The 19,106-nt window shown below is 37.2% G+C and overlaps 1 protein-coding gene and 1 non-coding gene across 2 annotated transcripts; one reads left to right on the forward strand and one right to left on the reverse strand.

The window, feature by feature from the left end:
* Positions 1-208: 208 nt before the first annotated feature.
* Positions 209-709, forward strand: LOC141714839 (uncharacterized). The gene has a single exon (XM_074518335.1). The coding sequence runs from the start codon at positions 209-211 to the stop codon at positions 707-709; it is 501 nt and encodes a 166-aa protein (XP_074374436.1).
* Positions 710-17,370: 16,661 nt separating this feature from the next.
* On the reverse strand, positions 17,371-17,477 carry LOC141716484 (small nucleolar RNA R71). Its single transcript, XR_012573192.1, has one exon. It is a non-coding gene; the product is annotated as a small nucleolar RNA R71 (small nucleolar RNA).
* Positions 17,478-19,106: the final 1,629 nt, after the last annotated feature.

The raw sequence follows: 19,106 nt of genomic DNA on the forward strand, positions 1-19,106 counted from the left end.
GGTTTGTAATTGGTTTCAGACTTTTCGTATTGTAAAGATGAGACATTATATATTGTCAATAATATACCAACCCCAATCAGGAACTTAATTCTATCTAGCATGGTATTCAGAGCCTCCATCCTCTGACATCCTCTTGATCCTCAACTCTAGCTTTCCTTTTCTTTTTTTTTCTTCTTTTTCTTCGTCGCTCCGCTGCTCTTATCTCTCCATGGCTGAAAAATTGTCATCGTCATATCTTCATCTTGCACAGACAGTGCATAATATTAAGAATTTAGTTCCCCTAACTCTTGATCTACAAAAAGTCCAATATCACACATGGGAAGAGCTTTTTCAAGTTGTGGTTCGTGCCCACAACGTCCTGGATCATATTGACGATCCCAAGACATCTCCTCCCAACTCTGAAGTTTCTTCTGCCAAATGGAAACAACTAGATGTTGTTGTTCTTTCTTGGATATATGGAACAATCTCCGAAGACCTCCTGCTCACTATTATAAAACCCGGTTCAACCGCACGTGAAGTATGGCTTCATGTCAAAAATCTCTTTTATGACAACAAGAGTGCTCGGGCTGCAGATCTTGATAACCAATTCCATCACATTAATCTTGAGAATTATCCTAATGTCACCGCTTATTATCAGCAGCTTAAGTCACTTGCAGATCAACTCAAAGATGTTGATAAAATAATGAGTGATCAACGATTGGTTTTATAGTTAATCAACGGTTTAACCCCGGCATTTGATAGTGTTGGGAGCATAATTAGCCACATGAATCCTCTTATATATTTTTTGACTGCCAAAAGCATGCTTGTGCGTGAGGAGACTCATTGTAATCGCTCCTCAGGCCCCTCTGTATTTGTAGCACCTTCACTGTGGCGCCCTCCAAACCCGGGTCAGAAGTTTGGGGTCCACACACACACCTTAATTATAACCTGCTTATAACATTAATAAAGATAATAATAATATATGCAGTGACCCTACTTATCAACCACCACGGACCGCGACAGGTTAAAGTATGCACACAAGCCAACACACTAATATATTACAAACCGTTCAAATCCCAACTATTTCAAACTCACACTGAGTATCAAACATTATTACAAACTTTTACAAACTTAAATTATCCCAAAAGAAGTCTACTAGCTCAACTTCCTCAACCTGAACCCCTAGCTCTCGCGCTGGACTGGGGATCCTCGCTACCAACTGGTTCCTTTTTAACTGGAAAGAATATAAACAACATCGCACAAATGAGCTAACTAGCTCAGCAAGTCACAATAACAAAACTGAGAATAATGATCATCAGGTGACTATGATTATGATATCAAATGAACATTGGATTATGATTTAGAATTGGATAATATACTTTTAATTTAAAAAAAAAACAAGGTTAGGCTGCTGATCAGTCACGCACTAACCCCGAGCAAGGCACACATCATTGCTCTAACTACTGGATCCAAGGCACACATTGGCCTAACTTGACCATTATATGGTCTGACCACGAATCTGGTCCATAATTTTATAAAAACAATCCAATTCTAACATAATAACAGAATATGCAATAATAAACAATAACCAGAATCATTAACAACAATGAGTGTTTAATAATGAAAGGGTTTCAATCTTTGAAAGGATCAATAAAGTAGTTTAAAAGCTTAAATGCTGGTTAATGAAAGAATTGGATAACAAAAGAATCAATATTTCAGGGTTTCAAAGATTTGGGCTCTCAAAGCATAGGATACAATGGTTGAATGTACAAGTAATTCAGTTCAGTGTTTGGGATTTTGTTTGCATGTATTTATGAAATAGTATCGTATACTTGAGGTTCGAGTTTGGGTTTATAATAATCAATGGTTTAGAAAGAATATGGTTCATGGCTCAAAAACAATAACTAAAATCAGGGTTTCGGTTTCCGTGCTTCAAAGCACTTGCAATGTCAACAAGACTATCAAGAATTTCAATATCTCGAGAAAGTTCAGAACACTTGCCTGGAATTAGCTTACTACTCTGTACGCGCTTCCAATCACAATCGTCTTAATCCTCAACTATCTGTTTCCCTTTCCTACGCCTTGCCACTTCTGCTCACATATCATAAGCATCTATCAATTATCGACTCACAAGATTCTATTCAACGCACACTTCTATCTACCCTTCGTTTTACCCAAATCCGATTAACGGATTGAAATCTATGCAATAACCAAGTAAATGTCGAGTATATACACTGATAGTCAAACACCCAGTCACGTATAACACATAATACATCACGTAATCAAAGACATATCATTTATAAAGAGGTCTCGGTCATAAATAGGCTTTCTGGTATTTTAAAATAATTTTTAAAACATTTTTCGGAATTAAAACGGGTCGTTGGATCAATTTCGGGTTAATAAACAGGGTTCGATTGGCCAATTCTGGCTCCGAAACAATTTTAGAATAATTATCGAGCCTTGAAAATAATTTAAAATAATATTTTAAAGCTCAAAACTATTTTTCAGAATTGTTAAATTATTTTTAATAATTAAATCTAATTAAATAATTAATTAAAAATCAATTAATAATTAATTAAATCAATTAATCAATTAATTTTCGAATTAATTGACTAATTAATCAATTAAAAATTAACTGAAATTAATTAAATAATTAATTCAGATTTATTTGTGAATTAAAAATAATTTTCAGAATTAAAATAATAATTTTTAGAATTTTCAGAAATTAAAAACAAATTTTTATAATAAAAATAAATGGGAAATATGATTTTTAAACATTTTTAAAACAGGAATCCTATTTTTGCAAAGTCTGGAAACTACAGGGACCAAACTGCATCGTTTTCAAAAGTTCAGGGACCAAACTGCAATTTTTACAGTCAGTCGCCGGAAAATACAGGGGTGGCCGGAGATCACGATTCCGGCCTCCTCACCTTGCCACAAGCTCCAGATCACATCTACACAATACCAGGAACACAACCATGCAATCAAAAGAACCTAACAATCCCTAAGTTGGCCGGAATTTGGCCGTGAAATTTCCCAGTTTCCGGTGAACATCGGAAAACTTCAAAACACAACTCCCTTCTCTACAGACCTCGTTGGTTCATGAAACTTATACGACTGGATTGCAAATTTCACAGAGAACACAACCCACTATAATACAACATCAATCTATCACAGAATAAGAAACCCCCAAATTTCAATTAAGAACATTCATACGGGTTATAAACCCTAATTTTAAAATTCGAAAATCAAACTCAAATTTGAACATGTTATTGAACTCCAAATCAGACGTATGACATATGAAAATCATCAGGAAAACAAGCTCTACAACATGCAATCATCAAATCATACAAACAATCATCCGAACAAAAATTCATATTTTTAATAAAATAAATTCGAAAATAATTAAATTTTTAGAAATTCAACCTTTGATTCTGCAGGTGTATGGATTACAGATTCTGATAGAGCTTCTCAAGACCTTCAAATCCAGTACTCGAGCTTTTCAAACAAAGATCACTAACACCTTCAAAAGTTGGTTTGATTCTCAGAAAGGTTTATGAATATATGATTTTTCTCTGTAAAATTATATATTTATCTGTCTGCAATTGATTTTTATACGAAATAAAATACGGTAAAAGGCTATTTATAATTACGGAAAATTAGTATCCCGTTGGATCATTCCAGATATAAAATGGTACGTTTATTTATAAAAACTGATCCAAACGGTATCGGTTTTCGGGATAATTATCCAAATCAGTACAACTTGTACTGCGGTCTTGGTCTCAGCACCCAGTTACACGTACTACGAAGTGATAATTGGGATAGTTTAATAAAAAGCTCCCGTTTATCGAAAATACGGGTTTTATTAATTTACCGAAATGAATATTGTATCGAAAATATTGTGCCGGGACCCGCGCAGGACAAACCGTACGCCGGATCGAAAAAGTCGAAACATGGAAAATGCTCGGAATATTACAATTAGGTTAGGAAGGAGTTCTCGGTAGAGTTTCGGGTTCCAAAAACGTAACAACGGTTGACGTCGGTTGGTTCCCGTTTTATAAAATAGATTCTAATTACCCGGAAAAAGATTTTAAAAAAATTTTATATGATTCTTATAAATCTATAAATCAACATAAAAATAATTAGGAAGATATAACAATTATCTATATTTTATTTTGGACATATAAAAATTAAAATATTCAATTAACATTATTTTTGAATATTCAAGTACATATATCACTTAACAATTAACTCACAGAATAGATACTGAACACACATATTAATTATTTAATAGTAAAAATAATTACACGTTATATCCCGGATATTACATCCTTCCCCCCTTAAAAGGATTCTGTCCTCGGAATCTCCTAAGAAAATAAATGAGGGTACTTTTCTCTCATATCACTTTCTAATTCCCAGGTTGACTCTTCAACCTTTGGGTTTCTCCACAATACTCTTACTAACTTTACCACTTTATTTCTTAATATTTTCTCTCTTTCCTCTAAAATCTCTATTGGATTCTCTACATATGATAAGTCTGCCTGAAGCTCTATTGGCTCATATTCTATTACATGCCTGGAGTCTGGATTATATTTCTTGAGCATCGATACATGAAAAACATTGTGAATGTGCTCCATGTGCGGAGGTAACGCCAATTCGTAAGCGACTTTGCCAACGCTCTTTAGGATCTCAAAAGGTCTGACATATCTTGGGCTTAGCTTCCCTTTCTTCCCAAACCTCGTTAGTCCTTTCCACGGTGATACTTTCAATAATACCAAGCTCCCTTCTTCAAATTCCATGTCTTTCCTTGACTGGTCTGCATACCTCCTCTGACGATTTTGTGCGGCTATTAATCTTTTCTGGATAAGTTTAACAACTTCCTTCGTCTGCTGTACCAATTCAGGTCCGAGTATTTTGCGTTCTCCTACTTCGTTCCAATACAATGGAGATCTACATTTGCGTCCATAAAGGGCTTCATAAGGTGGCATCCCAATGCTGGCGTGATAACTGTTATTATAAGCAAATTCTACCAGGGGTAAATGCTCGTCCCAACTTCCTTTGAAATCAATAGCACAAACACGTAGCATGTCCTCGATGGTCTGGATTGTTCTTTCACTTTGGCCGTCCGTCTGCGGGTGATAGGCCGTACTCATATTCAATTTTGTTCCCAAACATTCTTGAAAACTCTTCCAAAATCTTGAATTAAACCTTGGATCTCGATCAGATACGATAGACACTGGAACTCCATGACGAACTACAATTTCTTTTAGGTACATATGGACTAGCTTGTCGAGCGAAAATCTTTCATTTATAGGCAGAAAATGAGCTGACTTGGTAAGTCTATCCACTATAACCCAAATGGCATCATGATTAGCCCTTGTCCTTGGTAATCCAACTATGAAATCCATGGTAATATGTTCCCACTTCCATTCTGGAATCTCCAATGGCTGTAGCAATCCGCTTGGTCTCTGATGCTCTGCTTTAACTCTCTGACAGGTATAATATTTGCTAATCCATTCCGCAATTTCCCTCTTCATATTTGGCCACCAATAATTCTTCTTTAAATCTTTATACATTTTGGTACTTCCTGGATGGATGGAATATCTTGAACTATGTGCCTCTTGTAAAATTTCATTCTTTAACTCCGTCACTGGTGGAATCCAAACCCTTGAAGAAAACCTAAGAATACCTTGATCATCTTGTTGCGTGTATAATTCCTCACCTACCAAACTATTTATATCTTGATCCATTACCTCTTTCTGGCATCTCTTTATTTTCTCCAATAACTCCGGGTGGAAAATCATACTGTACACTCTTGCTTCCTCAGGCTTGCAAACTCTAACCTCCAATTCTAATTTCTGAAATTCTTTATATATTTCTTCAGGTACAGATAACACATTTAACCTTTCCTTCCGACTTAACGCATCTGCTACAACGTTCGCCTTACCGGGATGATAATTAATCGAGCAATCATAATCCTTGATCAATTCTAACCATCTTCTTTGCCTCATATTAAGTTCCTTCTGGGTAAATATATATTTCAAACTTTTGTGATCCGTGAAAATCTCACACTTTTCTCCATACAAATAATGTCTCCAAATTTTCAAAGCAAAAACTATAGCTGCTAGCTCTAAGTCATGAGTAGGGTATTTCTGTTCGTGTGGTTTCAATTGTCTTGACGCATAAGCAATCACCTTGTCGTGCTGCATAAGAACACATCCTAGTCCTTTATGAGAAGCATCGCTATAAATTACGAAATTCCCTTGATCATCTGGAAGTGACAAAACAGGTGCCGTGATTAATCTCTGCTTCAATTCTTGAAAACTTTCTTCGCACTTGTCGTTCCATATAAACTTTTCATTCTTTCGTGTAAGCTTTGTTAATGATGTGGCAATCCTTGAGAAATTCTGAACAAATCGACGATAATATCCCGCTAATCCTAGGAAACTTCTTACCTCAGTGGGTATTCTCGGTCTCTCCCAATTCGTAATTGCTTCGATCTTTTCCGGGTCCACTTTGATCCCTTCGTTACTGACTATGTGTCCTAAGAACTGAACTTCCTGTAGCCAAAACTCACACTTCGACAGTTTAGCATATAACTTCTTTTTCCTTAAAATCTCCAAAGCCGTTCTCACATGTTCCGCATGATCCTCTTTTGTCTTGGAATAGATTAAAATATCGTCTATAAACACAATAACAAACTTATCCAAATACTCTTTGAAAATTCTATTCATCAGGTCCATAAACGCTGCTGGGGCGTTGGTCAATCCAAAAGACATCACTAGAAATTCATAATGCCCATACCTTGTTCTGAAAGCTGTCTTTGGTATATCTTCTGGCTTGATCTTTAGTTGATGATATCCCGATCTTAAATCAATTTTGGAGAAATACTTGGCTCCCTTCAATTGGTCAAACAAATCATCGATTCTGGGTAACGGATACTTGTTTTTGATTGTCAGCTTATTGAGCTCCCTATAGTCAATGCACAGTCTCATGCTTCCATCTTTCTTCTTGACAAATAATACCGGGGCTCCCCACGGGGATACGCTGGGTCTAATTACTCCTTTTTCTAACAATTCTTGCAATTGCCTTGCTAGCTCTTTCATCTCAACAGGCGCCATTCTGTACGGGGCTTTGGACACCGGTTCTGTTCCAGGTTCTAAGTCGATCGCAAATTCAATTTCTCTATCTGGAGGAAGTCCTGGTAATTCGTCGGGAAATACGTCTGGAAATTCATTCACTACTGGAATATCTTCAAGTTTTGCTGGCTCCTGACTCCTGTCGATTACATATGCTACGAAATGCTCACATCCTTGCCGTAATAACTTCTTGGCTTGAATCATTGTTAAAAACTTCTTTACTTGTTTCTGACCTTTGAACGTTACTATGCTTTCATCTGGCGTTTTCACCATTACTTTCTTATTCCGACAATCTATCTGAGCATCATGCTTAGATAACCAATCCATCCCTAATATTACATCAAATTCTCCTAACTTAAATGGTATCATATCTACACAAAACTTACTACCAGAAATCTCAACCTCACAATTTTCACAAACTTGGTTCACAGTTACACGTTCTTGATTTGCTAATTCCACAGTCATTATTTCATTTAAGCATTCAACTGGACAATTTAATTTACTAACAAAGTCTTGTGAAACAAACGATCGAGTTGCTCCCGAATCTATTAACACTTTGGCACATAAAGAATTCATATTAAGCGTACCTGCCACAACATCCGTATCCTGGATAGCATCCTTCACTGACATGTCAAAAACTCTAGCCCTTGGAGTTTCATTCACGGTTGGGGTAGATCCCATAATCCTCAATGCATTACTGACTGGGGCTGGTGTCTTGCAATCCCTGGCCATATGTCCTGGCTTCCCACATTTAAAACATGTAAATCCAATGGCTGGAACCTTCACTGCTGGATTCCGGATAGGCTGATCCTTATTTGCTGGCTGATTTCGGCACTCCCTTGAATAGTGCCCTTTCTGGTTGCATTTAAAACATACCACATTCAACTTGTTACAAACTCCTCCATGCTTCTTTCCACAAACTTGACAATCTGGAAAAGTTAATCTCAACTGATTCGGCTGATTTACATTAGCTGGACGATTGCCTTGTCCTCCGTCTCCTGCATTTTGTCTTCTGAAATTAAAATTTCTTCCTGGCTGGAATTTGCCCTTCTTGAAGTTTGGAAACTTCCCTGTTTGTGACTGACCCTCACTTCCCTCAACTTTCCTTTTCTTGCTTTCCTTATCTTTCTGGAACATCTCACTCTCTGTCTCTGCGATCATAGCTTTCTGTACAACCCCGACATAGGTATTCAATTCAAAAATAGCTACCTTCCCCCTGATCCATGGCTTCAAGCCTTGCTGGAATCTCTTAGCTTTCTTTCTATCAGTATCAACATACGACGGCACATACCTTGACAATTCCTCAAACTTCCCCTCATAATCTGTTACCGACATATTCCCTTGCTTTAACTCTAAAAACTTCAGCTCCATTTGATCCTGAACAAACTGAGGAAAATACTTTTCTAGAAACAATTCCTTGAACCTTTCCCAAGTAATAACATCCGTACCTTCCAATGTCTTCACCATCTCCCACCAATAGGTGGCTTCATTCTTCAGATAATAACTTGCAAACTCAACCTTCTGTTCCTCCTTCACTTTCACTAAGGCAAATGCCTTCTCTATTTCCTTTAACCAAACATTTGCTTCAATTGGCTCTAAGGAACCCTTGAATTCTGGTGGGTTTATTGCCTGAAAAGTTTTGAGGGTTACCTGGGGATTGGTCTGTCTTTGTTGTTGTTGTGCTAGGTGAACTGTTTGTTGGGCCAAGATTTGAAGAATCTGGGCTACTGCTGGGTCCATAGGTCCTGGGTTCACATTCGGGTTTGTATCATCTTGATTGTTGTTGTTGTTGGTTTCTTCATTTCTGGTGTTGGTGCGGGTATTTCTTTTAGGAGGCATTTTCTGTAAAGAATCAATCAATTTATTTAGTTTTTAAATCAAATATTTGCATAAAAGAAAAGTTTTGTAAAACAGGAATATCTCTTTTTGAAAACAGTTGTAACTAAGTAAATTGCATGCTTCTTTACAGAATATAAACAGTTATGGAAAATAGGGTACATGGTATCACAGGGTATAACTGGTGCAATAAAATAAATGACAGTGCTGGAAAGGAAAAAGGTACTGATATATATAGATCAAAAGTTTTAGGGTAGTACAAGCGTAAAGATGCTTCGAAAGTAAAAGCAAAAAGGGTACAACAACCTACTCACTAGTCATCATAGCTAGTCTATAAATACAACTCAAAAGTCTACTGATACACACTACACACTATTGTACATACTACATAACCATAACAACACTTCTCAGCATCTCCATCTCTGAATCTCTGACTCAGCTCCAAGGAAACTCTGGTCCTGCCAGCCTCTCAAAGTCCTCCATCACCTCAGTCGCCCAGCCCATCAGTGCATCAGGGCCTCTGCCAGGTAGTGTAGCTCCATGTAGCCTAGCCTCAAGAACCCTTCGTGTCACATGAATCTCCTCTCGAAGCTCCCTCACACCACGATCAACATCTGTAGTCCTGATGATATGCTGTAACTCTCTGATCTGACCCTGTAGGAATCGCTGCTCCATAAGGCAAGCCTCAAACTGATGATATGGGACAGGATAGGAAGAGAACTGGAAAGGTACTCCCTTGACTGAATGACTAGTAAAGCCTGAATCCGCAGGTGGGGGTCCTCTAACAGGTGGCCTCACGCCTGGAGGTGGAATAGCCTGCAGTGGTACGGGCTGCAACACCAGTGGAGGTAGAATAGCCAATGCTAGTGGAACAACAGGACGTGGATCCGAAAACGGCACTCCAACTGAAGGCTCTGAATGATCAGCTGATACAGGAATAAAAGAGTCGGCCATCTCTGCTATCTGAAATCATATCGCAATATAAGAATCTCGTTCCATAACGCAAACTATACTAATACCTGATATACCGAAGCACTCAACCTCTCAACGTTCTCTCATCCTATGCCTTACTTCTAATCTTAACCCTCTACCCATTCCCGTTAACCTAGGCATGTGTCAGTGACTTATAACCTGTAGCTCTGATACCAACCTGTGGCGCCCTCCAAACCTGGGTCAGAAGTTTGGGGTCCACACACACACCTTAATTATAACCTGCTTATAACATTAATAAAGATAATAATAATATATGCAGTGACCCTACTTATCAACCACCACGGACCACGACAGGTTAAAGTATGCACACAAGCCAACACACTAATATATTACAAACCGTTCAAATCCCAACTATTTCAAACTCACACTGAGTATCAAACATTATTACAAACTTTTACAAACTTAAATTATCCCAAAAGAAGTCTACTAGCTCAACTTCCTCAACCTGAACCCCTAGCTCTCGCGCTGGACTGGGGATCCTCGCTACCAACTGGTTCCTTTTTAACTGGAAAGAATATAAACAACATCGCACAAATGAGCTAACTAGCTCAGCAAGTCACAATAACAAAACTGAGAATAATGATCATCAGGTGACTATGATTATGATATCAAATGAACATTGGATTATGATTTAGAATTGGATAATATACTTTTAATTTAAAAAAAAAACAAGGTTAGGCTGCTGATCAGTCACGCACTAACCCCGAGCAAGGCACACAGCATTGCTCTAACTACTGGATCCAAGGCACACATTGGCCTAACTTGACCATTATATGGTCTGACCACGAATCTGGTCCACAATTTTATAAAAACAATCCAATTCTAACATAATAACAGAATATGCAATAATAAACAATAACCAGAATCATTAACAACAATGAGTGTTTAATAATGAAAGGGTTTCAATCTTTGTAAGGATCAATAAAGTAGTTTAAAAGCTTAAATGCTGGTTAATGAAAGAATTGGATAACAAAAGAATCAATATTTCAGGGTTTCAAAGATTTGGGCTCTCAAAGCATAGGATACAATGGTTGAATGTACAAGTAATTCAGTTCAGTGTTTGGGATTTTGTTTGCATGTATTTATGAAATAGTATCGTATACTTGAGTTTCGAGTTTGGGTTTACAATAATCAATGGTTTAGAAAGAATATGGTTCATGGCTCAAAAACAATAACTAAAATCAGGGTTTCGGTTTCCGTGCTTCAAAGCACTTGCAATGTCAACAAGACTATCAAGAATTTCAATATCTCGAGAAAGTTCAGAACACTTGCCTGGAATTAGCTTACTACTCTGTACGCGCTTCCAATCACAATCGTCTTAATCCTCAACTATCTGTTTCCCTTTCCTACGCCTTGCCTCTTCTGCTCACATATCATAAGCATCTATCAATTATCGACTCACAAGATTCTATTCAACGCACACTTCTATCTACCCTTCATTTTACCCAAATCCGATTAACGGATTGAAATTTATGCAATAACCAAGTAAATGTCGAGTATATAGACTGATAGTCAAACACCCAGTCACGTATAACACATAATACATCACGTAATCAAAGACATATCATTTATAAAGAGGTCTCGGTCATAAATAGGCTTTCTGGTATTTTAAAATAATTTTTAAAACATTTTTCGGAATTAAAACGGGTCGTTGGATCAATTTCGGGTTAATAAACAGGGTTCGATTGGCCAATTCTGGCTCCGAAACAATTTTAGAATAATTATCGAGCCTTGAAAATAATTTAGAATAATATTTTAAAGCTCAAAACTATTTTTCAGAATTGTTAAATTATTTTTAATAATTAAATCTAATTAAATAATTAATTAAAAATCAATTAATAATTAATTAAATCAATTAATCAATTAATTTTCGAATTAATTGACTAATTAATCAATTAAAAATTAACTGAAATTAATTAAATAATTAATTCAGATTTATTTGTGAATTAAAAATAATTTTCAGAATTAAAATAATAATTTTTAGAATTTTCAGAAATTAAAAACGAATTTTTATAATAAAAATAAATGGGAAATATGATTTTTAAACATTTTTAAAACAGGAATCCTATTTTTGCAAAGTCTGGAAACTACAGGGACCAAACTGCATCGTTTTCAAAAGTTCAGGGACCAAACTGCAATTTTTACAGTCAGTCGCCGGAAAATACAGGGGTGGCCGGAGATCACGATTCCGGCCTCCTCACCTTGCCACAAGCTCCAGATCACATCTACACAATACCAGGAACACAACCATGCAATCAAAAGAACCTAACAATCCCTAAGTTGGCCGGAATTTGGCCGTGAAATTTCCCAGTTTCCGGTGAACATCGGAAAACTTCAAAACACAACTCCCTTCTCTACAGACCTCGTTGGTTCATGAAACTTATACGACTGGATTGCAAATTTCACAGAGAACACAACCCACTATAATACAACATCAATCTATCACAGAATAAGAAACCCCCAAATTTCAATTAAGAACATTCATACGGGTTATAAACCCTAATTTTAAAATTCGAAAATCAAACTCAAATTTGAACATGTTATTGAACTCCAAATCAGACGTATGACATATGAAAATCATCAGGAAAACAAGCTCTACAACATGCAATCATCAAATCATACAAACAATCATCCGAACAAAAATTCATATTTTTAATAAAATAAATTCGAAAATAATTAAATTTTTAGAAATTCAACCTTTGATTCTGCAGGTGTATGGATTACAGATTCTGATAGAGCTTCTCAAGACCTTCAAATCCAGTACTCGAGCTTTTCAAACAAAGATCACTAACACCTTCAAAAGTTGGTTTGATTCTCAGAAAGGTTTATGAATATATGATTTTTCTCTGTAAAATTATATATTTATCCGTCTGCAATTGATTTTTATACGAAATAAAATACGGTAAAAGGCTATTTATAATTACGGAAAATTAGTATCCCGTTGGATCATTCCAGATATAAAATGGTACGTTTATTTATAAAAACTGATCCAAACGGTATCGGTTTTCGGGATAATTATCCAAATCAGTACAACTTGTACTGCGGTCTTGGTCTCAGCACCCAGTTACACGTACTACGAAGTGATAATTGGGATAGTTTAATAAAAAGCTCCCGTTTATCGAAAATACGGGTTTTATTAATTTACCGAAATGAATATTGTATCGAAAATGTTGTGCCGGGACCCGCGCAGGACAAACCATACGCCGGATCGAAAAAGTTGAAACATGGAAAATGCTCGGAATATTACAATTAGGTTAGGAAGGAGTTCTCGGTAGAGTTTCGGGTTCCAAAAACGTAACAACGGTTGACGTCGGTTGGTTCCCGTTTTATAAAATAGATTCTAATTACCCGGAAAAAGATTTTAAAAAAATTTTATATGATTCTTATAAATCTATAAATCAACATAAAAATAATTAGGAAGATATAACAATTATCTATATTTTATTTTGGACATATAAAAATTAAAATATTCAATTAACATTATTTTTGAATATTCAAGTACATATATCACTTAACAATTAACTCACAGAATAGATACTGAACACACATATTAATTATTTAATAGTAAAAATAATTACACGTTATATCCCGGATATTACATTCACAAACTCCATCTGTTGTTGTTATTAATCAATCTTCACTATAGATCAATGGTACCAACGGGAGACGAAACATCTCAAGAGGATAAAATAATAACAAACGACGCAATAATTACCAGAATAATCATGGAAGTCAATAACAACAAACTGGTTTTCCACCCACTGCAGCCTATTCTCCTCGGCCACCTCTGGGTTGGGCCATCCCATATCAGACCTATTGGCCACCTTCTTCTTGGGTCGTGCCACCCTGTCCATATCCAACAGCTGTACCTAGACTGTATAACAACACCTCTGGTTAATTATTCCCAACACCTCGTGCACCTGCTCAGGCTGCTCAGGCTTATTCAGTGGACACAACCCCGACATATATTCAGCAGGCCTTCTCTTCTATGAGTTTCCAACATCCTGATGACTCTTGGTACATGGATACTGGTGCTTCTTCCCACATGGTTGGAAACCGAGGTAAGCTACATAAATTTTTAATTCAAGTTCTACTTCTCATATTTTGGTTGATAATGGTTCCTCTATTCCAGTCCAAGGTTCTGACATAGCACAATTAACTCCAACCTTTTCATTATCCAATGTCCTTGTCCTTGGTTGGGTTGAATCTCTTCTTATGGCTACATATCTTCATAACATCCTCCCTAAATCCACATTAGGATATAATAATCCTATATACATTCTTTATCATCATCTTCCTACATACGACCATCTTCGAGTCTTTTGCTGTTTGTGTTTTCCAAATTTGAGTGCTACTATGAAACATAAACTATCACCTCACTCTACACCTTGCATATTTCTTGGGTTTCCTCCTAATCATCGTGGTTATGCTTTCTTTAGTTTAACCACAAATAAAGTCATTATATCCCGTCATGTAACTTTTGACGAAACAATTTTCCCATTCTCAAGTCTTCCATCATCCTCCCAATCCTCATATGACTTCCTTCTGGATGCACCTTTACATCATTTGATTCTTGAGCGTCTTATAATTTCTCCATCATCTCAGTCATAACATGTTGTCTCACAAACACCAGACACTCCCCTTAACTCTTCGCACTATGGTATTATATATACTCATTGTAACAAAACGACTTCTACTACTATGCCTCACACACCACAATCTCCTTCTCCCCCTCCCCCTCTCCTTCCACCTCCACCAATTCTCCACTCAATGACTACACGCTCTCAACTTGGCGTCCACAAACCTAAAGTACCACTTAACCTCGTTGTCCAAACTCCTAACATCTCCCCTCTTCCCAAGTCGCATACTCATGTTATGCAGGACCCAAACTGCAAAGAGGCTATGAATGAGGAGTACAAGGTCTTGATTAAAACTGGTACATGGGATCTTGTTCCACGCCCCCGAGATTCTAATGTTATTCGTTTCATATGGTTATTTAAGCATAAATACAATTCAGATGGCTCTTTACAATTAAAAAAAGGCTCGTTTGGAGGCCAATGGTCGAAATCAACAAGTAAGGGTGGACTGTGACGAGATATTTAGTCCCGTGGTAAAACCTGCCACCATTCGCATAGTGTTGAGTTTAGCCCTTTCTTTTTCTTGGCCCATTCACCAGCTTGACGTCACGAATGCATTCTTTAACGGGGACTTAAAGGAAACTGTGTAGATGCACCAAGCTCTAGATTTTGTCAACTCAGCCACTCCTCATTATGTATGTCGCCTACGGAAATTATTGAGTGGCATTTATGACACTTTATAATGCATCATAAATCTCTGAATTGGTGTATTTGTACTCAAGTTGTTGGTGTTTTAATGTGTTTTCTAGTGTTTTTGCATTTCATATATTAATCCGGAATTCAGGTGAATAAGCGTTAATTTGATGCTAATATGGTGTCAGGATGGTGTCCATGGAATAAAGGCTCGTGAAGACCAACTCATTACAGCAAGAAAAGAAGGCAATTTCAGTTTTTTCAGAAGACCGGTGCACCCAGCGCTGTTCTAGCGCGCGGCTGCACCAGAGAAGCAGAATGTCAGCGCGCCCGCGCTGGTGAAGCGCGCGCCCGTGCCAGGTCGGAATTCCAGATTCCTGTTTCAATTAGAAGACAGTTTTTCTGGGCTTTTGGATTAATTGGGTTGTTATTTAAAGACAACAAAAAGACGTTTTTCATAATAGAGCTTAAGGAGAAGATGACAAGAAGACCTATAGCACAATTCAACGAAGGCGAAGAAGATCTAGTTTATTCTTGTGAATCTTTGTTCTAAGTTGTAATCTTGGATGCTCGTTTCTTTTTTTGTTGAACCTAATACTCTGGATTACGTAATTTTTTTATTATTTGTTTTATAAAGACTACGTTTATTATACCATGTTTTCATCGGAACCCACGTTGATAATTTGTCCGATTATGGGCTAATCGTTATCGTGGGGTTCTAGCGGATTTATTTATGGATTTATTTAGTTAATTTGTATCGATACCTTAGTGTGTGGTGATTGTATGATAACCTAGTATTGGTTGTGCTTATTCATTTTGTGAGCGTCGCGAACTTATAAGATAGCGTGTTAATCTTTAAAAAAGCGAAAGTGAATTTAAGGGTTTAGATATTGCCATGCTATCATAGGTTCATGTATTTGATATGCATGATGCATAGGTAATTTTAACCATCTTACTTGCCCTATGTAATCATGATATATAACTTATGCATTAAACCGTTATGTTGTCAAATTCTATAGACATATATGGTCTTAATATAATTGGTGTCTATTCAGCCTCTATCTCTTTTGTGGATGACTGATAGTATGTTATTCGTGCAATGAAAGTTGGCATTTAGCAGTTTCGTGTTATCTGATTAGTGTCATCACCATTACATGCTAAGGTTAAGAATGAAAAGGCTATTGAATGAAGTATTTAATGAAGTTAGAATCCCATGTTTGTGTTATATATTATTCAATTCTCTTTAAATATCTTAGTTAATGTTCTCTAGTATAATTCTCAATAGTTAATCGTAGTATAATCATAACCCAAATTGTTATTCGTCTTAGCATTGAATAATAGCCGAATCATTGTTGCATAAGTGCATAAATCACATAGTTAACCTAAACCAGTCTCTGTGGGTACGAACTAGAAATAATTCTATATTACTTGCGATCGCGTATACTTGTGTGAATTTTTAGCGCTTGTTTAGCGGCTAACAAGTTTTTGGCGCCGTTGCCGGGGACTCGGTGTTAACTTTTAGTTTATGTGTTTGTCATCAGTGATCGTTAAAGTTTATTGACTCGGACATTGTTACTTACCTACTCTTTTCCCTTGTCATGTTTCAGGTACTCTAGCAAGCGTGTATGCATACGCGTTCGCGGGCTCGTAAGAGAACTCTCGATCAAGCCGAGGAGGAAGCTGTAGTGATTTGAAGGGAAGTTTTTGAGGATGAAGAGAAAGTAGAAGAAGAAGAGAAAGTCGAGGAATCAGCTTTAGTAGTGATGGGAGATCAAGCAGAAATTCCTAAGGCTTTGATGGACTATTCTCAGCCTAAGATCAATGATATTCAGTCGAGCATCATCAGACCAGCCATCTCGGCTAACACTTTTGAGATCAAGTCGAGCACGACTCAGATGATACAGAACTCAGTTCAGTTTGGGGGTTCTCCTATAGAAGACCCCAACATGAACATCAGGGATTTCATCGAGATTTGTGACACTTTCAAGTTCAATGGGGTGACTAAAGATGCTATCAAGCTGCGACTTTTCCTATTCTCTTTGAGGGATAAAGCAAAGTTCTGGTTACATTCTCTACCACCAGGGTCTATCACCAAATGGGAGGATCTTGCTCAAAATTTTCTCACTAAAGTCTTTCCTATGGCGAAGACTGCTGCAATCAGGAATTCTCTTACTCAGTTTGCACAATAAACTGGAGAATCTCTGTGTGAGGCTTGGGATCGATATAAGGAGATACTAGGGAAGTGCCCACACCATGGCATGCCTGATTGGATGATTATAAACTATTTCTATAATGGTTTGGGTGCACAGTCTAGACCTATGCTCGATGCAGCATCTAGTGGAACCTTATGGGAAAAAAGCTATAATGAAGCTTATGAGTTGATTGAGCTCATGGAAGCTAATGAATACCAGAATCTTACGCAAAGAATGTTGCAAGGCAAGATAGCCAGAATTCTGGAAGTAGAGACAGCTACTGCTATAGCTACTCAACTTCAAGCTTTGACGATGAAAGTGGACTCTTTGGCTAATTATTGAGTTAATCAAATTACTAGTATTTGTGAAATTTGTGCGGGGTACATGAAACTGAGCAGTGTGCTATTTCTAGAGAATCAGCTCAATTTGTGAGCAACTTTCAGAGATCACAACAGCAAGCTCCAGCCACTTATCATCCCAATAACCGCAATCATCCTAATTTCAGCTGAAGCAACAATCAGAATGCGGTGCAACAACCTTATCAGTCATACACAGCAAAGCAGTATAACCCTCATGGTTTTTAACAACCGCAAAATGCCCCTAGGTAACAACTTCAACTTCAGCAGTTACCGTAAGCTAATGAAAAGTCTGAATTAGAGGAGTTGAGGCTCATGTGCAAGAACCAATCTATTTCTATCAAGACCTTGGAGAATCAGATTGGGCAGAATGCTAATGCATTACTGAATCGTCAACCTGGCATGCTTCCAAGTGATACTGAAGTGCCAAGCAAGAAGGAATCTAAGGAGCATGTTAAGGCAATTACATTGAGGTCTGGTAAGGTTGCAAATCCTGAAAAAGCTAAGACTCCAAAATCTGAAGTTGAGGCTGAAGAAGAAGAAGTGTAGAAGAAAGCAGAAGTGGAACCAAGGAAGACTACTGTTGAGCGCACTCCTTGTGAGGGTAATACATGGGAGAAACATATCTATCCTCCACCTCATTTTCCTAAGAGGTTGCAGAAGAAAAAGCTGGATAAGCAGTTTGAGAAGTTTCTGAAGGTGTTCAAGAAACTTCACATCAACATACCTTTCGCTGAAGCTCTTGAAAAAATGCCTAGTTATGCGGAGTTTATGAAAGGTATTCTCTCTCGAAAGGTGAAGCTTGATGACTTAGAGACCGTTGCTCTCACGGAGGAATGCAGTGTTGTGCTGTAACAGAAGTTTCCTCTGAAGCTTAAAGATCCTGGAAGCTTCACTATTCCATACACCATTGAAAATGTGTCATTTGACAAATTCTTATGTGACTTTGGAGTTAGCATCAATCTGATGCCTTTGTCAATCTTTAAGAAGTTGGACTTACCGGATCCATAGCCTACTTATATGACTTTGTAGTTGGCCGATCGTTCTATTACTTATCCACGAGGCATTGTTGATGATGTTTTGGTCAAGTTGGATAAACTCATCTTTCCTGTTGATTTTGTAATTCTTGATTTCGAGGAGGATAAGAAGATTCCCATAATATTGGGAAGACCTTTCTTGGCAACTGGCCGAACCTTGATTGATGTGTAGAAAGGTGAGCTTACCATGCGAGTGTTAGATCAAGATGTAACTTTTAATGTGTTTAATGCGATGAAGTTCCCTATGGAAAATGAGGAGTGCTTAAAGGTGGAGTTGGTTGATTATGTGGTTACTTCAGAATTT

Source organism: Apium graveolens, chromosome 3 (assembly GCF_009905375.1).
Source record: "Apium graveolens cultivar Ventura chromosome 3, ASM990537v1, whole genome shotgun sequence".
NCBI lineage: Eukaryota > Viridiplantae > Streptophyta > Magnoliopsida > Apiales > Apiaceae > Apium > Apium graveolens.